This window comes from Rousettus aegyptiacus, unplaced genomic scaffold (assembly GCF_014176215.1).
Source record: "Rousettus aegyptiacus isolate mRouAeg1 unplaced genomic scaffold, mRouAeg1.p scaffold_m13_p_18, whole genome shotgun sequence".
Classification (NCBI taxonomy): domain Eukaryota; kingdom Metazoa; phylum Chordata; class Mammalia; order Chiroptera; family Pteropodidae; genus Rousettus; species Rousettus aegyptiacus.
The window spans coordinates 11,773,877-11,794,476 of record NW_023416293.1 but is presented as its reverse complement, the minus strand read 5'-3'; the positions used below and the strand labels follow the sequence as shown (position 1 = coordinate 11,794,476).

The window sequence follows — 20,600 nt, the reverse complement described above, 5'->3', positions numbered from 1 at the left end:
TTTATGTATTGAGAAAGCTCTTACTGCATGTGAACTATGCTTTATGAAAATTAAATTTTTGCATAATTAGAAGTAACGATATTAACTGAGCAAGTAAATCAGATGGTCTTTGATGGGAGTTCATCTTCTTCTTATTTTTGGTCGCATCAGGACAGTGATCTGTTAGGACATTCAATAGTAGTTTTCAGCAATGATGACACATTCCAGACAGGGGTTTAACGTGGATTCAGGAGCAGGGTGGCCGGCGCGGCATAAGCAAATGGATACACGTGCTCTGAAGGAAGAAGACTGTAGATCGATTTCCTAGTTCATTCAGGAAAAGACAAGTACCTCCCTGGGGAATTTACTTTTAACACGATGTTTAATGTGAAAGATTCGTCCCCCAAAAACCAAGAGAGTAAGTTTCTTTTCAAACTTTGCGCGCAGTGGCCATCGACGACGCCTGGGACTCGCAGTCCGTGTCCCCGTGGTGGCAGCAGATGCGCACGGCCTGCGTCCAGGCCGAGAACAACGGGGCCGCCCTCCTGGCCGCACTTGTGGGCCACTGCGTCGCCGTGCAGACGTCGGGCACCGCGGCGGAGCGGAAGGTGAGGGCGGAGCCGCGGCATTCGGGGACCCGACGGTCCGGAGTGTGTGTCTGGCAGGTCCTCGTGGCTTTTCGGGGTGAGGAAGGGGGTGAGGGGTGCTGCCCCTCATGTGTCCGTTCAGACGACACGCGCACTGAACCTAGCCGTCGCCACGTGCGCCGGGACCGAGCTGGGCGCAGGGGTCTGGCAGCGGCTGCGGCCCCTCTCCAGGAGGGCCCGGAAACATCCTCCACTGTCATCATCTGAGTCGGGGGGCGCCACTGCAGATCTCTTTGTAAGCGCCCAGGCTCCGTCCCCGTTGTCCCTGCGTCCCCAGGCCGCCACTGGCCCCCACGGGCCATCGACCGTAGTGGCATCTGTGGAGAGGCACCCGAGCGTAGCGCGCGGGGTGCCCCGCCTGTCCGCCGGCCGTCGGGCCGCGAGCTCGTTCAGGCCCGCGTGTCGGCAGCGCGTTCTCCTTCTCTGCCCAGGCGGCCTTGGGCGCGGACGCGGAGGCCCTCAGCGACTCCTGGGAGGCGCTGTCCCTGGACACTGAGTACTGGAAGCTCCTGCTGAAGCAGCTGGAGGACTGCGTCGTGCTGCAGACGCTGCTGCACAGCCGGCCGCGCGCCCGGCCCCCGCGAGTGCCGCCGCCGCAGGCCGAGCCCGGGCCCAGGCTCTCCGCGAAAAGGCTCCTGGAGGGAGGGAGAGGTAAGCGCGGGGCTGCGCGAGCCTCCGGGTCCGCGTCTGGGCCCTCGTCTGGGCCCTCGTCTGGGCCCGCGTCCGGGCTCGCGTCCGGGCCCGGGTCTGTATGGTCTGGGCTTTTGTTCGTTTGTAGAAAGACTAAAGAATGAGAAATGCACTCGGATTTTTACAACATATCAATAACCCACCACACACTTCCCAGTTTTCTCACAGTCCGACCCTGTCATTTCCCTGCTCAGGGCCCCCCGCTGCTCCCGCCCCCAACCTCCCACTGGTGGCATAAGCAGGGGTTCGCACAGCACCGTCCGAGGCCCTCGGGGTCCCCCCTAGTCCAGCTTCATGTCTGTGCGAGGCTGGATTTTCCTCGTGTGCTTGAACCACCGCCCAGAGCACAGTGTGCTGGGTGCAGACTGGGAGGTTCCAGAAACCAGCCAGACCTGGGCAGGATGTGCAGAGTCGGGGGCCACTGTCTCCATTAAACACCTTGTTCTGCTTTGCGAATTACAGTTACATCCGTAAAACAGTAACAGAAGATGGGCATAACTTCTCCATTTTCTAATACCGTAAACATCGATTACCATAACCCATGAGCTAAATTCTTGGGGGTTGTCAATTTTTTAGAGTTTAAGGGCCTGAGATGGAGACCAAGAAGTTCAGAAACTGCTAGAATAAAACGTGAGCGCTGAAGCGTGCTCTCCAGGAATTTCCGCCTTTGACTCCAACCCATTTTTCTGTTTCTTGCGGGTTGCTAGATCTGAGTCCAAACGAAGCATCTGTCTCTGGGTCTGAGCCTGTGCCCGCCCCCCACCCCACCCCTCATGTTCTGAGTCTTACTCACCAGCTCAAATGCTGCCTCCTCCCAGAACCTCTTGCAAGCCGCCCGCCCCCTGCGAACTTTCTGATTCTCACAGAACATCACACCCTTTCTAATGTCCTGGAGTCGCTGGCTCCTTGCAGGACCAGAAGCATCGTGAATTTTGAATGGTCTCGGCATACTCCCTCTTACCAGCAGCTCTGTTGGGCACTTGATACTGAAATGACTATTTCTGAGTTTATATTTAAATACCCAGGGTTTTTATAGATTTTTTTTTTTTTTTTTAGTTAACTCATTTTCTTAGTCTTTATAAGACTTGCAAACATTTTTAGTTGTAAATTCACACCTGGTAAAAGTGTGAGGATGCCATTTTAAAATTAACTAGAGCAGTATAATCAGGGGCTTGATTCTGGAACGAGAGTCATCAGGTGATTCGGAAGCCAAGCATGAGGAAATAGGTCACCCAGCACTGCTCTCGTCGGTGGGGCCTGTGACTTTACTGTGAGGCATTCTTACTGTGGAAAGGTTTCTATTTGACTCAAAAGTAGGAAGAGAGACTGAGAGAAAAGGTTTGATAAATTATAATCTATAAATTTGTTTTGTATAATAAACAGGAACGTTTTTCGCATTGCATTTCTAATTTTTTAGATTACGTCGATGACTGCAGCATGGCATAGCCTCATGTTGTTGATTTACTGTGGCCGAATTTTGTGCATAAAAATTCCATATAGGCAAGTTGGTTGACTATTAAAAGTAACATATTGCTCTAAGAAGCTAATCAGTCTCTCTTCACTTTCATGAAAGTGTTTTAAAGACGTATTTGTCCCTTTGTCTGTGGCTGGTAAAGTGTATTGAGTTTGTGACGGAGCAGGTACGTGGTGTTCAGATGTCCGTGTGCGTCTGCATTACGTGGAGCCAATATTTTACGAGAAAGTAAAGGCGCCTTAGGTATCAGACACCCCACCTCACACACTGAGCGGAACACCCCTGAGTGTCACGGCGTTGGGGGGGGGTCCCCTTCAGGCTTTAAACTGAAGGTGGCACTTAGGTCCCTGTCTCGGCTGCCTTTGGCCAACGAGGCACATTCTCACTCTGCTTCTTGCCTCCAAACTACAGGCGGCATCGCAGACAGTGTAGCCAAGTGGATATTTAAACAGAACCTCAGCCCTGACGTGCTGACGCTGGCCAGCACAGAGGGAGATGCAGAGACGGCCGACGAGGCCGGCGGCGGTCTCCACGGAGGCTGCTCTGCGGCGCTCGAGGCAGAGCCGGGCCCGGGGGCCGCGCCGTCGCGGGGCTGGCCCGACGCCCTCTCCTGCCTCGCGGGCCTGCGCGGGGCGCGCCGGCAGTTCCCCTGCAGCCTGGAGCCAGACGTGCTGCACGCGCACTGCTGCTGGGAGTACGTGGTGCAGTGGAACAGGGACCCCGAGGTGAGGCCCCCCGCGCGTCGGCCCCCCGCGCGGGCCGTCGAAGTGGGCGCCGTGGGCTCTGGGTTTCTCCCTTCGGGGATGTCGCCGTGCGCGGCCTGGTTCACCCGCCGCCTCTGCCAGGCCCCGCGGTAAACCTGGGAAGTGCAGCTGTCGCTCTGGAGAAGAGGACGCTCGGGCTCAGAGGAGTCGCGCTCCTTGCCTAGGGACACGCCGCCGAGTGGAGGCCAGGGCGCCTCCCGCGGTGTGTCCGCTCCGCTCCTCGTTGGGTCGTGACGCGTGTTTACCTCCCTTTGATCCGCCTCGTGGGAGGCGGCTACGTCACAGCCACCACGATGAAAGTCGTGGCACAGGGCCCGATGCCGGCCTGGTGCCCGCTGGTCCCAGTGTGTCTGTCTGTCCCTCACTGCGCGCGGTCTCGGGAGGCTCTGTATTCTGTTTGCTTTATCGGTTGTCGAATAATGGTTGAGGGCATGAATGATATTTGCAAAGAAGTAAACCCATCATTTCCACATCTGTGTGAAATTCAAGTATTTATTAGAGAGAACGCTGCCATGGTGTGGAAACCACAGGCCATTTGCATTTGATGTCAGCACGTGTGATCTGGGGGTTTCTAGGAATCCGTCATCCTGTGGAAAGTGTGGGCGTGGACGAGACCACGCATTATCTTACAGACACCGCTTCTAACCGAACTCGGCGTTCTTACCACAGCATTTGGGCCCTTTATGCAGAAATCCACGTAAGAAGTCTCCGTTTGTATTCGAAACGTCTGTGAAGTGACGTATTTTTTCTTTTCTCTCCCTGTATGTAAGGAAGCGCGTTTCCTCGTGAGGTCGATAGAGCACTTGAAGCACATTCTTAACGCACATGTTCAGAACGGTAAGTACCGGCCGTTAGACACCGTCGGACGCGGAAGCGGCAGGCCAGCCTCCACCGATGTTCTCTTGCTGGCCTCGCCGCCGAGCACGCTCCCGGGTGTCCCTGTGTGCCCAGTCCTGGCTGTCTTCGCTGCTTGGGGAATGCCGTCCAGGAAAGGGGGAGGGGTTCGCAGTAATTGCCACCTCCTGTCCCCACCCGTCGTGTCCCGAGCTGCTCTTCCTACGTGTAAGGAGAACGTTATGCACGGACGCCCTCTTTAGCTCACGGGCAGGTAAAGAGAAGGACGGCTGCCCAGGACCGTAATTCCTGAGTGGAAAGTCAGGGAGCCAAAGCCTCCTGATACTGCACCCTGGAAGCTCCCTGGGCTCAGGTCCCCCACTGGCTGCCACGCCGTGGGGACTGCTGGTGTCTCTTTGAAAAAAAAAGTTACAGTCGTTGTAGAAATGATAAGCAGCTTGCCGGCTCCATTTAACCGACGAGCTTCCTTCGAGGACTGAGGGAGCACCTCAGCGGGAGGCTCGCGAGCCGCCTCCCTGCGCAGCGGCAGGTGAGCGGAGGTACCGCCTGCCTCGCACACGCATCTGGAGGAGCTGCCGGCTTCTCCCGGCCCACCCTCCTGCCGGCGGGCTGGAGTCGAACTGCAGAAATTCTAAAACGTCTCATTTTACATAAGAGACCTCGATTATTTTATCTGCTCGTCTCTTAGATCTTACCTTCTTCTAAGAAAAAGAGACCTAAGGGACTTGTTTGGGAAACACGGTCTCTGGCGTACTCTGGCCTTCCTGAGAGAAGGCTGTCAGGCTCGCGCGAGGTAGAGCCTGGCCCGGGCCGCAGCCTCCCTCCGGGCCCCCCAGCCGGGCAGGACTCGCTCCCAGCTGCAGAAGCGACGCGGGTCGGAGCGGCCGCGTGTAGAATGTCGTGTTCGTGCTGCCCGGCCGACGGCTGTTTCAGGCGTTTTAATGTCAGCGCCACAGTTGGCTGAATATGAAAGTGTAAAGACCGGGTTTTGTGTTCGGTGGTTTTTCATAAAATGGTTTTGCGTTCCGTTTACTTCACCGGTTGCTTTACTTGGCGGTTACGTAAACTGCAGGCGGGACCTCGGCTTCGCTGCCCCCGCCGGGCCCCCAGGGACGGAGCCGTTCGCCTCTGCAGAACGGCCCGGTCGTGGGGCGACACACGCCTGGCTTTGGGTGACAGCGCCAGCCTCCCCGGTGGTTGCACCAGCTCCGCCTTCCCAGCGGCAGTGCGCGAGCGTCCCGGTCGCTTCCACGTCCTTGCCAGTGCTCGGCGGTGTCGTTTAGAAAGACGTTTCTCGCCGTCGCTGGCTGTGTGGCGACACCTCTTCGCGATGGTGTCATCCTCTCGCGCCCAGGGACGTGAATCTCTGCTTGTGCCCAGTGGCTGTGCAGACGTCCTCTTGTGCAGCCTCGTGTTGATTCCTATTAAAGAATACAGGTTTTTGTTTCATAAGTATCACACGGGATGCGCGACACGTAAAGAGCCCGCGTGGGCGACATGTAAAGAGCCTGCGTAGTTTGACGCGCTCGGGGAGGACGGCCGTCCGCGGCGTGTGACGCACAGGTGAGCCCTCCGCTGACGCGCCTCTCACTCGCTCTCCAGGCCTCGCCCTGATGATGTGGAACACGTTCGTGGTCAAGAGGTTTTCCGCTGCTGCGTACTTGATGGACAAGGTAACTTTAGACGTCACGTGCTGACTTCCCGTTTGGTTCTCTTCACTGATGTTAGAAAAAGTATTTGCCTTGGGCTTTGTCAGGCTGTGTATTTGGTGGTGCATTTTATTCCTGCTCAGTAAAATGTCATTCCCGGTGCTGGCATCTGATGACCCAAACGGGAGCCCCAACCCCTGAAGGAGAGTCCCACACCGTAAAAGCCTCTCAACCCCAGAGGCGAGGGCCGGGGCTCGCTCAAGCAAGGATCTGCGCTTTCTTCTCCATTGAAACGTAGAGACGAGCCCTGACCGGGGTCTGGATGCGCGGCCAGGACGTTTCCTTTGAAGTTCTGCTTTGGTTTTCCCACATACACATCTCCATAGGAGGTGGCCTAAGAATTCTCGGTCCTTTTTCTTCGAAGTCGTGGTGCAGTCTGCAGGCAGCATCTAGATTTTTCGTAGTAGCGTCCTGTATTCAGGCCAGCGGCCTGGCAGTTAGCTGCTGTCCTCCACAAGTCTTAAAGCGTTGCACCCTGGTGGGAGCGGAGGCCGCCAGCGTGCTGGACAGTAAGTGGCCGGGGGCCCAGCCAGCGCGCCTCACGGGCCCGCCGAGGACGCGGCTGCACCTGGCATCAGTTTAAGCGACGTGAGCCGCAGTGACAGACACTCCCGGGCCACCAACAGCACAGGATTCAGCCCTAGTCCGAGCGCAGCTCCCCCGAAAATGCCCCTGGGTCCCCACGGGAGCTGCCTCTAGTCCGCTCTGTCCCGTCCGTGTGCTCTGCTTTCTCGAACCCCTTCCCCTGGCCTCTGCGACCCCCGCCCCCGAGGGGGTGACGCACAGCCTTACGCGTGGGTCACTGTTCCGTCTACAGCGTCCTTGGAGCTCGGGCTGGGAGTCTGACCCAGGAAGCGCAGTTATGGGCGTCGCTGGGTAAATGTGTGAAGTGTCTTCTTTGCCGAGGGTTGTGCCCTGCTCCGTGGCTGCAGAGCTGTCCCAGGCTACAGGACAGGTAGCTAGACGCCAGGGCGCTTTGGGGACGCAGAAGAGGCAGTGAGGCTCGGGGAAGGCTCCCGGCCTGTCGTGGAGCAAGAGCGCGTGAGCCAGGGAGGAAGCGCCCTCTGCTGTCTTGCAGTGGCTGCGCCCGGGCGACGTGTGGCCGGAGGAAGGAGCGGGAAGCGGCGTGTGAGGACTCGCCGTGGCCCCGGGACTTTGCAGCCACGTGTCAGCTGCTTGGCGCGGGCTGGGCCGTGGGCTGAGGGCTCGGCAACGGCTGTGACTTATTCTGAAGACACTGGGGCGATCTTAATCAGTGGGGTGAGATGGGCAGATCTGCGTTTTAGTGACCCTGGCAACGGTTGGACTTCAGGTGGCCGAGCGTGCGCATCCCGAGGCCATCGCGGCCAGCTCAGCGAGGTTCACTGGAGCCCCCTCCTCCACTGTCACTGTCTCCTGTGAATTCGCGTCAGCCTAAGCTCCTGACGGCGGCACCTGGCTCTGCCCACCCCGCCCTGTGCACCGCGTGCGGCGCCGTCCTGTGCTCGACTCCGAGCTGGAGCGGGGATGTGTCTGCTTCAGACGGCGCCTTCTTTCTGACCATTTATAATCATCCTGCATCTTTATCAACAAGCAGAATTCGCACCTGCTTTTTGTTTGTTGCTTTGAGTTTGGTTCTCGATCTCTAATTTACAAAGTGAGAACCAGGATTTTATTGTATTTAGGTGTTCGATATCTATTTTTGAAAAGGATTGTGGTGAATCCCGGGGTGTGATAGATTTTTTGTCGTTGTTTTCTGCTCCACCACAAAACTGGTCGCACTGTTATGAGTAGAGCCGACAGGTGATCAATGGCAGGTCGCCGCGATCGTGTGTTTGGACTCTGGTGGTTGCCTCCTGTGCCGCAGTAACAGCAGCGCTGTGTCCTTGTGTCCTAGGTGGGAAAGGCGCCCAAGGACCGGCTGTGCCGCAGGGTAAGCCACCTCCCTCAGCCCCGCGCCGCGGGGGCACCTCATTCGGGGGTGAGTGTCGCCCTTTACCATTCTGCCAACGTCAGGAGGGAGATGGAAGGAGCCACGACTGGGGGAACGGCTCGCGACCCCCTCGGCCTGTCCCAGCTGCCCCTTCCAGGCCGTCAGCCCGTCCGAACGAGGGCTTCACCAGACGCGACGGGCCGTGGATGAGTGACACACTGCTGTCGGGCACAGTTCTGCTGCGCTCCAGACGAGGCGTCTGTGGGGAGCCCGGCGTCAGATGGAGTAGATTCATGGCGCATCTGACCTACCCTTACATGATAACAGTTGCACAGTCTTAATATCCTAGCCCGCAGATGCTGAGGCTTACATTTGAAGCCAGTGATTAATAGTGTGAGCTTTTGCTCAAAACTTTGAAATATTCTTATTAGAGACACTGGGACATAAGAATCCAGCTGTTACAGGCCGTTAGCCCCAAATCACCGTTGAATTCTGGTGTGTGCCTGAGTGTCTGTGACTACAGTTCACGTGTACGTGCTCACACTCTCTGAATTACTTGGGGATGTGCGGAATTTATTGGTTGTTTTTATAAAAGGCCGCATGTGAATGCAGTGGCCCCTTGGACAAGCCTGAAAGGTGTCCACAGGAAAGGCCTGTCTCCCACAGCGGGAGCCTGGCCTGCAGGCCACAGGCCTGGGGACTTGGGTTATGTCGGAAGGTTCAGTTCAGTCCCTAAAAGGTGCTCTGAGGTCAGAACAGGCTGTCTTTTTAGAATTGTCACCGAGACCCTTATGTGTATTTCCTGTACACCACGATTATCTGGCCATCAAATGCCTGTCTCCTGTGAGTTCTTGGACAGTGAGGGTGAGTGCCATGACCCGTGGTGACTGATGACATTGTCTTACACCAAGAGTGTGAACTCTTAAGAGATGGCAGTGCTACCATCTTTTTGAAGCCTAATTTTAAAATTAGTTAACTCCGTAGAAAGAAATGAACGATGTGCTAACGCCTCGGCTTAACTGTGCCTGTCTGTGCAGTGTAGAAAGTCACTCGACTAGAGTGCCGCGTTTCTGTTTCGGTAGAAACCGCAGGACTTAACCGTGTCCCTCTGCCCAACAGGACGTGGGGCTGAGCGACGGCGCCCTGACCTCGTTCCTGGGCTCCTGTCTGGGCCTCCTGCAGACGCTGATGGAGGTGAGAGGTTTTCATTCTCAACTGTCGAGACAGTGAACGTTTTGAAACTCGCGGGAGAAAGGACTACACAGAAAGAGTGAAATGAGTAAATGAAAATGTTTTGACTTCAGTGGTTTTATTAGGTTCAGATCTTACGGTTTTTTCATCTGGGGTGGGGAGCAGCCAGGCTTCCCTGGGCTGCAGGAGGCTCGCGGAGACATTGGCAAGCCGTGGGTTCCGCAGTTCTGAGCCGCTCTCCGACCTCACACCCGCAGGCAGACGTGAGCAGGGACGAAATGCAGGCGCCCGTCCTGGACACGGAGGACGCTTGGCAGGCCGTCGAAGGCCCGGTGTCCATCGTGGAGCTGGCCCTGGACCAGAAGCGCACGCACTACCCGCTGGTGGAGCACCACTCCGTGCTGTGCTCCGTGCTGTACGCGGTCATGCGCTTCTCTCTGAGGACGGTGAAGCCGCTGTCGCTTTTTGATAGTAAGGTCAGTACCGGAAAGGGCCTCAGAGCCCCCTTGCAGGCACGAGAAGGATGGTAAGCGGGCTGTGGCCGAGGCCCAGGCTTCTCCCCGTGGCGTCTCCGCCCCGGCCACGTTCCCGGGGGTGGGGGCACCTGGGACGCGAGGCCAGCGCTCTGCGTCACCTTCCCTTGAAGGAACTCCAGAAACCCTATTTTCTGGCATTCTGTTCTCCAACAAGGTGTTTTCAAAAGGGTTCAGAGTACACGCTAAGTATCAGCTTCTACTGCAGAACAAATTTTCCCAAAGCTGAGGGGCTGAAAACAAATGTCGGGGTGGTTGCGGGTCAGGAATCTGGGCTCCCCACCCTGAGCAGAGCATTTCTGGCACAGAGTCTCTCACTAGGCTGTGGTTTTATCTCAAGGCTCAGGGGGGTGCGGGTCGGGGCCACGTCTGACCTGACAGGGAGGGTTTCAGGTCCTCGCTGCATGCCGCTCACCAGGTGGCAGCTGGCCTCCCGCAGGGAGCGTGGAGGGGAGCACCAGGCAGAGGCCACGGTCCTTGGGTGACCCAGCTGGGAAGGTGGCGTGCGGCCATCTCGCTCCTCTGGCAGCGAGTCACCAGCGCACGCTCCAGGGAGGGGTCGGTCACTGGGGTCCTCCTGAAGGTGTCTGCCAGACCAGACGGCCGTCCCCAAACCTGAGTACATTCCACAGTGTAACTGTTGGAGGAAAAATCGACCATGAGTTAAACGATTTTTAAAAATCTTTTTCCTCCCTTAATGAAAATCCATACTTATCAGTTTTCTTTCTTCGTCTCTTTCTTTAGGGGAAAAATGCATTTTTCAAAGATCTAACTTCAATTCAGTTACTGCCTAGCGGGGAAATGGATCCAGATTTTATTTCTCTGCGACAACAGGTAATTCAGTTACTAGGTTTTGTTTTTTAGACAAAAATAGTAAAGCAAAAATGGAACTGGTCTTTAAGGATGCCGCTTTCAAAGTATTCTTGAGGCCTAGTTTCCCTTTAAACGACGTGTTACTTTTTGATAACTAAGCAATTTAATGGAAAAGCCACTCTGACAGAGAAGCCCACACTGGCTTTGCTTTAGTTTTAAGGAACCGCCCTAAGGAGATGCCGCTCGCTCTGTCCCCTCTCCCAGTTCTTACTGAAGGTCGTCAGTGCGGCTGTCCACGCCCAGCACTCAGTCGCGAAGGACAGAGAGTCGGAAGACGCACCGAGCACGGCTTCTGGGAAGGACCAGGACTGGCCGGTTCTAGCCGTGGACTTGGCCCATCACCTTCAAGTCAGCGAAGACGTCGTCAGGAGGCATTACGTGGGGGAGCTCTACACCCACGGGGCCGACCACCTGGCAGAAGAGGTAACTGCCGCCGGGGGGCGTGGGCCGGGCCCCCGTCAGAGGGCTGATGGTGCCAGGAGTCACGTCTCCAGGGAAGCTTTCCGCTTTTCCTGTCGCTAGAACTTGTAGGCACAAGCGTACAATGTTAAAATACAAAACTAATCGAGTTTCTGGCTAATGCTTAGTGAACTGCCGTGTGCCAGGCCTGTCCCTTGCAGAGGGCACAGCCAAAACTGACACGGTTCCCCCTCACTCCCGGCACTGACTCTGATGGCTGGAGCCGAAAAGCTGGGAAAAGCAGGAGCTACTGCCATCTAGTGGCTAGAGGTGACGCCTGCACTAAGCCCCCAGGGGAAACGGTGCTCGAGGCAGGAGGGAGGGGGCGGTGAGGGGGCGGGGCCACGTCACAGGCGTCTGTGTCCTCAGAACCCTTGGGGTCTTAAGCGGTCATGGGGGATTTAACACAATTTCTTGTTTTTGCCAATGACTTGCACAGTCATACTGAATTGAAAAAGTAGGTGATGGCAGAAACTTGGGTTTTAAATGCTGAGTGTGATTTGGACCAGCTTGGTTATACACTTGACCTTTGAGCGTGGGGTTAGAGGAGCTGACGCCCATGCAGTTGAAAATCCACGTGTAACGTTTGACTCCCCAAAACCGAACTACAGCCCACTATTGGCTGGAGGCCTCACGATAACACGGTCACCATACGTTGTGCATGTTACACGTATCGTGCTGTATTAGGATAAGAACATCATGTACTTACGGTACTTGCTGAAAAAATGGACGCCCAAGAGGAGCCACACAGCCCAGCTCTGCTGCTGGAGGGTTGGCTGTGGGCCCAGCCCCAGCTTGGGGCGACCTAGGCGCCCCCGACCGCGCCTGTCCCAGGCTGGCCGGTCCGTGAGCGCTTACTCTGCTCCCTGTGTTCACGTCCTCAGGCCATCCTCCAGGTCCATGACAAAGAGGTCCTCGCCTCCCAGCTGCTGGTGCTGGCGGGCCAGAGGCTGGCCCACGCCCTCCTCCACACCCAGAGCAAGGAAGGCATGGAGCTGCTCGCCAGGCTGTCGCCCACGCTCTGCACCTGGCTGAAGGCGATGGTGCGTACGGCGGACGGGCTGGGTCGCAAGGTCCCCGGGTGCTCACGTGGGTGCAGACTACTTCTGCTCGTTGGGAAATACCTATCCTGGTCTCTCTTCAGCAGCCGTCGTGTGGTCGTAAGTAACCGATGGCTCGTTCCCGTGTCCCACCTGCAGGACCCCCAGGATCTTCAAAACACAGAAGTGCCGATCGCAATGACAGCTAAACTAGTGAACAAAGTCCTGGAGCTTCTACCAGAAAACCACGGGCAGTTCAACCTGGCCTTGCGCCTCACGGAAGCCGTGGAAGCCATCTCTCTCCCTTCCTTATGACCCCGAGCTGCTGAGAACAGCCTGAAATCGTGACTATGACATGAATTAGTGCATGAGTATTTTACATAGCGACATCTGGAATTTTATGGAGGGAAGATTCTTTTATAAAATAAAAGTGTACGTTACTTTAAAAAAGTACAGTCCTGGCTAAATTCCACTCCTTTGGTTAATACTGAAGGTAAAATGTAAACAAGGATCAATTATACTATTACTAATACAGATGTTTTACTGTTTAATTCAAGCACTTAAGTAGCTTTACTGTTAAATTTTACTATTTAAAATCGGTTGTAACTTACGGATTATGTTCTTATGAGATTCTATATTTCATACTCAGTGTTATTGTGTGTTCGTGTACCGTCCCCATCGTGTGTAGCCCACAGTGAACGCGAGGAAGATGCTTTTGTCGTCACGCTTAACCCCGTACTCACGCCACCTGGAGTCCTGGGTGCTGACGGGCTCCTTCGGCAGAGCTGCGGCCGTCGCCATCAGGACAGTGACCTTGCAGAGGAGTCGCGGGTCCGCAGCCGTCAGCCATCAGAAGGGACAGTAACTGGGACCCTTCCTAGCACCAGGACAGCAGGGCTCAGGCCGTCCTCCAGGGGAAGGTGAGGCCTGCTTTCTGCCAGGAGGCAGAGCTGCAGCCATGCCAGGTAGTTGTAAAAAATGTATTATCCTGTAAAGCTTATGTTTAAAAAAAAGGCGAAGTTGCTAAAAATTTAAGTCCAATTTCCTTTTTCCTGTAAGTGTTTAGAGATGTTTGCTTCTGGGATTCGGTACTGTTAGCTGTTCTCGGAAACGGTACAGAAAATGCTTAGTGATGTTACAGCTTTAGCAAACCTACCTCACAGCTGGGTTGGGAGGATAAAATACAACAAACTTTGTACCCCACAGTGCCTGGAGCAGTCCAAGTGCTGGATCATTACTTGATTAAAACCAAATTGACCAAAACTCTGTAAGAAGTGTTTTGAGCTCCACAAATACCAAGTATTTATCTCTGGTTTATCTCTGGAACGTAGCCATACAGTGCAATTACTGACACCTGTCCCAGATCACAACTGTCACCATAGTAACTCACTGTGAGACAGAAGTTTGTTTCTTCCTTTCGTAAGAGGCCAGCTCTAGCAGTTGTACAAAGTTGAGTATGTCCTTCGGGCATGTAAAGAAAAAAGCCTGAGGACATCCCAGTGTAAATCCCTTTTAACTAAAGACCACGTCCAAATGAGAACCTACTCTTTAAGTACCGTTTTAGATACTTCGAGGGCCTCAGACATCTGAGCAAGGCACGTGCTGCCAGGGGCCGCGAGCTCACCTGCCCCGCGGACTCCGCCCAAGTCTCTGACTCCCCCAGCGAGATGCACGTCACCGTCTCCCATGGACAGTCTCGCCTTAGAGTCGCTTGTTACACGTGTTCTAAAAGAGTAGTTCTTCCTGTGGTTTTCCTAAATATCCTGAAAGTTATAAAATTTGGAGGCTGGTCAAAGCAGCTTGGAATTCCAAGCGTTTTTAAAGAGTCACCCCTCACTCTGGATCCATGATCGCTTTCCGGGGAGGCGCCCACCAAATGCACACGTTCAAGACTAAGCCTGTTCAAAGCTATTCTGTTAGAACACAGCCAGACTCGGGGACTGTTGAGAACACAGATGAGCTGAAATATGGCACACAGAACTGTAACAAATCAGTCTCTAGAGGTGCAGTCCTAAAATTTACCGCTCAAAATTTTTAAATTCTGACTTATAAACATTTTACTATTTCATCAAGGGCTTTTAAAATAAGTCTGACAGAAGAAAACAGATCGCCGTGGACAGGCATACCTCGTCGTCCCGCAGCTCACAGTCCCGCAGCTCACAGACGCGGAGTCTCTCAGGCTGGAGGCGACGCCCTCCTGCAGCAGCTCGCTGTGGCCGCAGTGGCGCGAGGTATGCCTGCAGACGCCCCCTGACGAGCACGCGGCACAGGTGAAGGGACCCGGCTTTTCGCAGAGCGGGTGCAGTGACGACGGGAAACCAGGAGGCGGCAGTGTTTGCCGTACGCCTTGCATCACGAACATTAGACAGACATGTCAGAGTCCCTCGTATAATGGGAAAGACAGCGAGAGTTCACATAACCGTAACGTCTACACTGCTGCGTCTAGGTGTCGAGCCGCAGAGCCAAGATAAACATAGATAAAGAAGAACAGCACCAAGTTTCTAAACACTTCACACTTTTGCAAAAAGAAAAATGGAGAAAAGAGGATTTCCCCTGTTATAAACAGCCACATTTAAACTGCTTCGTTTTTTAAAAGGCAAAATCAATTGCAATTTAAAATCACAGAAAACCTAGGTTTAATACTAAGCTTAAATGGAATATAACATTCATTTAGAAGTTGCTGTGATTCATTTACTTTTTAAGAGACAAATATTTTTAAAGTACTTGAGAGCAACAGGAAAAGCGCTCTCACCGATAGGAGTGGAGTTGTTGGGCTTCTAAAAGTTAGATTTCCGCGGGAGAGCATTAGTCATCCCCAGAAAGATCTTAATGCAACACTGAGTTGTCTGTAAAATGCTCTATTATCTAATGTAACGTATTTTAAGTAGTGAAATTCTGTACATACTGCTGTTTTGTGTCTGCTCATTGTGAACTTATGTATATTCGTAAATAAATTTTCGGCTTTCAAGTTTCCTTAACATTCGTAAATCTAAGGACGTACTACATTTTCCCCCTAGTGTATGAGAATGACAGTGTTGGTGATGTTCTTTCTAAAGCAACCAAACGCGCTATGCTGTAAGGGTTGGTGTTTGCTAGTAAGGAAGAAATTCCTCTGTTCGTCTCTTAAACACACCTCTGCCATTCCCCTTCGAAAGCATGTTTTTACTTGGTAGTTATAAGTTCTGCACCAACAAGTCAGTAATTTTCTAGAATGCCTTTATTTTTAGGTATTATAGAACTTAAATACTAAAACAATATTTGTAAGATATAAAAGAGTTTCTGCGCAGCCCGCTTGAAGGCAGGCGTGCTTGGCCTCTGTTCTGTGTGAGTCCATCATGGGTATGTCGCTCTCCATCTGTATGTCTGCACCTCTGCACGTGTGTGTGTACACATTCATCTAGTTACAGGAAAATCTTATTCTTACTTTGACGCTCATCTTCCACCACTCACTCTTCCGCTCGTTACCCAGACCTCGGATTTCCTTCCAGGGCTGCAAACCCCCCGTCGGCCCCGGCCGGCACTGCGGAGCCCTGCCAGGCGCGCGGTCACCACCAGAGGGCGGTACTACTTGCCACCCAGGACGTCCGCGCAGCGGGGACAGGGGGCCTCTGAGGACTCGGCCGTGTACTTCCAGCAGCGAGGGCATTTTTCTTTGGTAGTTGGCGTGACGATTACTTTATACGAAGACTCTTCACGAATATCGCCGCCTGTGACAGAAAAACGCAGTCAACTTGTGCCGCTTTCTAGTTGGCGTTGCAGGGGCTCCTTTCCCAAGCTTCCTCCTCCGCCCTGGTCCGGCTTGTCACGTCATGTAAGTAGCCCACGCAGCGGGGTCGCAACGTGACAGCTGAGGAAGGCTGAGGAAGCTGAGCTTCACCGAGTCCCCCCCGGGGCGCTGGGCCCTGCGCGCCCGCTCCGGGTCTGGTTCCGATCAGCTGCTCTGCCTTCAGAACGTGAAAACGGGCCAAGTGACACTGTCCCCGCTCGCCACAACACCTCCTCCTCTGTTAATGCTCTCAGACCTCGGGCCGCGACCACGCAGTAAGGGTAAGTCGCCGTCACTGCACGGAGCGACGCTGACGCTGCGGCCAGCGCGGGGAGCCAGCAGCCTCGCCCCGTGCTCGCTGCTGCCGGGTCTCGCGCTCCACCGGACGCCCCCGACCCGGCCCGCCACCGCCCGCGGGCGCCGAGGCGGGTATGGAAAGGGGCAGCAGCATTTGCCCCAAGTGTCTGCATGTGGTTCTGCCTCCATTTCCACGAAACAGAACGAGTCGGGTAGACGGCTACCTGCGAGACGCGTGCTTAGGAGCCACCACCGCGGGAGTGAGCCCCGTGAAACGCCCCGTCGCCCGAGAATGACTGAGCACGGCTTTGGCCCAGGGACGGGCAGGCGGCGCTGGGGCACCAGGCGCCAGAGGGACACACGAGGCGGCCGACCTCACGCGCAGTGACAACTGCTTGCTGACAGGAAGCGGGTGACAAGCCCCTTCCGTGCCCGGCCCCGTGTTCCCGAGGTCACACCTGAGCGCTGTTTCAAGAGCACGCTTCCTGAACCCGGCTTCCGCAGGACGCACGGCCGCCGGCGAGCGCGCGACGAGCCACGCGCCTCGCTCAGCGCTGCAGACACCTCGCGCTCTCCCGCCTCACCTTCTAAGTTGATGACGAAAGTCCCCGTGAGCTCGATCGCATCCGCGGCCCGCTCCCGGGGCTCCTGGGACAGGAGAGTCGTCTGGGAGGCCATCATCAGCTCGTTCAGCTGAGAGGTGCTCGACGTCTCCTCGGCCTGCAGCATCTGCGAGGGGGCGAGGGAGGTGCTGTCCACACGACCGTCCCCGTGGACAGGCTGCGCACACCGAGGGCTCCCGGCGAGGGACGAACCTCTGGCACCGTTACCTCCGATGCTGACACCATCTTAGGATGAAAGGTTTTAACTAAAACCGTCCAAGTAACAGTAGTACTTACTGAGGACATACTCCTTGCCGGCCCCTCACTTTGCTAGATGCTAAATGTCCATTATTTCTAATCGTCACAAACACCTACATGGCATTAATTATCTCCATTTACAAATGAAGACACAGGCTCAGAATGGTTAATTTAACGAGCCTGCTGGACTTGCGATTCCAGCCCGTCTGTCAGCTCCAAGCCCACAGCAGGAGCGGGTTACGACACGTCTACACAAGGGCCTGCTTTTAGCGCTGACGGCCATCTGAAAAGGCACAGGGCTCCTCTGAGGGACATCCGGTTGGGTGTCCGAATAGCCCTTTTACATTTTTCCTTCAAAAAAGGCTGAGACAACGAGGTTCAGAGACGAAGCTGGCTTTACCACGCAGTTGATTAGGAACTGACAGGACCGAGGCTGAAGTGATTCCTGAGGAGAACGGACCCACAGGATCCGAACGGGCTGCGCTCTTGTCAGCTTTTACTCAGAGCGAACGAAGTCGTGGAGAGCGCGCTCCAAACGAGGCCATGAGACCTCAGGCCACAGCCTCAAAGGTCCCGCTTCCTCGCTCATAAAATGGAGTCAGAACCTCCCAACCACGCGTTTTAAAGTGGGGATATTTTACCGATTGTTATCTGATTATCTACGAGGTGTTTCAAGCCTGATCTCTGGATTATAATGTTAAAAATTCAAACTGAGCCCACTAACGGTCATATTTTAGAAAACTACTATACCGGTAAAACTTTATATTCATTGCCAATTCTTTTAAGCATTAAAACTAAAGAATCTTGAGTCAGTGTGTTCAGCTCTGAGCCAGTCTGGCCCATCAGGCCCTAAGACTCCCGAGAAGAGGGCCGGCGGCCCCGGAGGTACAAACACGATGGAGCTTCGCGATCACGGATCTGCTGGAGCAGACGAATCTCCCCAAATCCCACAAGAGAAAAAGTGAGCATCTACTTTGGGATGTTCTGAATCCTATCCACATGGACAAAATTCCCAGAAAACCAGGCCCGTTAACAACACTTCCAATATTTTGTGTTCTAATACGACCTCGTGCACCCCTTCCCTGTCCCCGCGTCGGGCAGCAACGAAGTCAACGTTTGCCAGAGTCGGTGGTAACACAAGCATCCTAATTCCTAACTTTTTAAGTAGGTAAAATTTAGTGATTTTTAGAAAAAGAATTTCAGGTGCAAGTGTGTGACGCTAAGACCGTTTCAGAAGGCGCAGACTGACGCTCACCCACCTCTATCACCTCGAAGAGCAGCCCGGGCTCTATGACGATGACGACACTGTACGCGGCCGCGGTCTGGCCGGGGATGCTGCCCAGAAACGCGTCCCTCATGGCGCACGCGCTCTCCATGGCCTCCTCCAGCCCCGGCTTCTTCCAGATGGAGCTCGTCTGGATCCACCCGCTGCGGAACACACTCCTGGGCTCTTAAAGACAAAGCTCACGTACACACATTCTGAACTGCACGTAAAGCACAACCCATTAAACGTCCACTGTCCACGGGGAATGAGGATCACTGTTTAAGGTAATCGTGGGATGAACGTCTGTGCCATCCTAAATGCTCACTGACGTTTTCGTGGACGTGTGGAAGTAATTATGCCACATTTAAACAGGAGGAGATACATAGTAAGATCTCAAAAAAAAAAAAAAAAAAAGGATGCCTACAAGAAAATAAAACAGAAATATCCCAATATTATCAGTAGTTATCTTTGGGTAGGTAGGTGACTTTTTCCTCTTTCCAAATTTCTGATTTTCTATAAGCTAATAGAGGGGAAAAACTATCAAAAATGCTTACTAAAAGATACTAAGTTTTAATAAAACAATATGTTTCTGACATTTACAAACGTAGTTAAGAAAAAGATTTCTCGATGTGCTCGAGCCGCCGATACATTTCAGAAAGCACTTCGAGGTGGCTTGAAGGCCATTCTGTGTTCATCCCACTCCTCTGCGAACGGCAGAAACTACACAGTGACACGTCGTGCCCTAAGTCATTCGCCGTAACAAGTAAATGCCCCTTCCGTGCGGAGAAGCGATGTGAGGCTGCGCCCCCGCCAGGGGCCGTCCCCACGCAGAGCGTGACCAGGGGGTCCTTACCTTTACGATACGGGATGTGCTGGAACACCTCTTCGGCCAAGTGAGGAAGAATCGGAGCGAAGGAACGAACGACGACATCCAAAATTTCGGCCAGCGCCGTCTGGCACGAGCGCCGCTTGGGGTCAGCCGCGTCCTCACAGTAGAGCCTGAAGGAGAACGAACTCGGCAGGTGACGACCCCGGAGGCCGGCGCCATCCCGGGCTGAGCTTATTCTCACGGCGGCTGTTCTAAGGATCTAATCATCTCTGAGTTAAACGTATTCTCTCATTCAGTTTTCCTAATAGCGTCTACTGCACTCGACCCCTTCCAGTTGTGCCCGCAAAAGAGTCGGCTGGGAAGTGTCCAACTCCGCTTTCCGGATCACAGCCGCATTAAAGGCCAACTGATACCAACTGGTCAGTTAGCTGGTGGCGTCGAAAGTGTGACCGCCCACCCGTACCACGCCCGCTCTGCCCCTCGGGATTTACGGACGTGGAGATCCGTGTTCGTCGCCCTGCATGAGCAGCCGTTACGCCCCGGGCACCTCCTCCGTGGACACAGAACGAAGCACGGGACTTAGTCACTGCTCGTTCTCATGACCACATCAGGAGGCGGCATTAGCACCAGCGTGTCACAGGTGACAGAGCTGAGGCTACCGGACAAGGCGCCCCAGATCACGCAGCTGGTCATGGCAGGGCCACGGCCAGCGCTCGGTCACCTACCTGTCTTTGATGATGCTGAAGTAAAAGTTAGAGAGCTCTCTGGTGTAAAAGGCTCGCAGCAGCCGCACGACTTTCCCAAAATCGTACTGTCTGTAGGAATCGGTGACCTGGGGAACGAAGCCCGACCGTGGATGAGCGCGTGGCGGCTGAGCGGGACGCGCGCCTCCCAAGAGGCGGTTTGGGGGGCAAACACGGGACCGGCGGCGCGGCACATGCTCGGCCTCCCGGACGTCACGGCCAGTCACGGAGGCGGCCGCCTGGCTCTGCCAGGGACGCGCACGCGGGGCCGCACCTGGGCCCCCTGGACGCGAGGCGGCTGCTCGCCTCCGACGTCAGGGCCCACGGACGCAGTCGTGCTTCCAGTTGTTGAGAAAACACAATTATGCGGTCTGCATACAAACTAGAAACTACCTCGGAGCACGTGGCTCCTCACCGCGGTTCCCGCAGCGTTTGCGGGGGGGCGTGTGCGGGTGAACGAAGCGCAAATCCGCTGTGCCCCTCCCATCAGGGAGACACAGAGCGGACTCGGAGAAACGTGGGCCGAGGGGAAGTCTGCGCCTCTGGCTCCCACGAGGCGCTTCTCTGGTCTTTTGAGAAACAGGACAGAGAGACGACTTCAGACCCAAGGTCACCCTAGGCGCGCGTGGGACCCGGTCAAGTGCGACCTCTCCCAGCTGTCATTTCCGGCGGGGCTTCGCTGGCCTGAAACACAAGCCTCGACACCCCCCGGAGC

At 54.8% G+C, this 20,600-nt stretch overlaps 2 protein-coding genes and 1 long non-coding RNA gene across 9 annotated transcripts in view; 1 reads left to right on the top strand and 2 right to left on the bottom strand.

Moving 5' to 3' along the window:
• Positions 1 to 15,104, top strand: part of RAB3GAP2 (RAB3 GTPase activating non-catalytic protein subunit 2) — a 61,632-nt gene extending 46,528 nt beyond the window's left edge. For 2 of the 7 annotated variants that reach the window (XM_036235451.1, XM_036235453.1), the window contains 11 exons: positions 427 to 587; positions 1,058 to 1,277; positions 3,202 to 3,515; positions 4,325 to 4,391; positions 6,012 to 6,082; positions 7,995 to 8,078; positions 9,150 to 9,224; positions 9,479 to 9,697; positions 10,499 to 10,588; positions 10,832 to 11,050; positions 11,971 to 15,104. In XM_036235451.1, the coding sequence (XP_036091344.1) occupies positions 427 to 587; positions 1,058 to 1,277; positions 3,202 to 3,515; positions 4,325 to 4,391; positions 6,012 to 6,082; positions 7,995 to 8,078; positions 9,150 to 9,224; positions 9,479 to 9,697; positions 10,499 to 10,588; positions 10,832 to 11,050; positions 11,971 to 12,441 (1,991 nt within the window). In that variant the 3' untranslated portion in view covers positions 12,442 to 15,104. Of the gene's footprint in view, positions 1 to 426; positions 588 to 1,057; positions 1,278 to 3,201; positions 3,516 to 4,324; positions 4,392 to 6,011; positions 6,083 to 7,994; positions 8,079 to 9,149; positions 9,225 to 9,478; positions 9,698 to 10,498; positions 10,589 to 10,780; positions 11,051 to 11,970 lie in introns of those variants that run through there. The other 5 variants (XR_004955431.1, XM_016165026.2, XM_036235454.1 and 2 more) reach the window with 5 other exon arrangements.
• On the bottom strand, positions 9,321 to 10,978 carry LOC107520829. Its single transcript, XR_001599435.2, has 2 exons — positions 10,839 to 10,978; positions 9,321 to 10,391 (listed from the first exon to the last, which is right to left on the bottom strand). It is a non-coding gene; the product is annotated as an uncharacterized LOC107520829 (long non-coding RNA).
• Positions 15,105 to 15,690: 586 nt separating the features above from the next.
• The window catches only part of IARS2 (isoleucyl-tRNA synthetase 2, mitochondrial), a 37,439-nt gene continuing 32,529 nt past the window's right edge, over positions 15,691 to 20,600 (bottom strand). Inside the window, exons 19-23 of the mRNA XM_016165029.2 lie at positions 19,868 to 19,974; positions 19,167 to 19,312; positions 18,309 to 18,499; positions 16,774 to 16,918; positions 15,691 to 15,833 (exon numbers count right to left, since the gene is read on the bottom strand). Of these exons, the coding sequence (XP_016020515.2) occupies positions 15,691 to 15,833; positions 16,774 to 16,918; positions 18,309 to 18,499; positions 19,167 to 19,312; positions 19,868 to 19,974 (732 nt within the window). The remainder of the gene's footprint in view (positions 15,834 to 16,773; positions 16,919 to 18,308; positions 18,500 to 19,166; positions 19,313 to 19,867; positions 19,975 to 20,600) is intronic.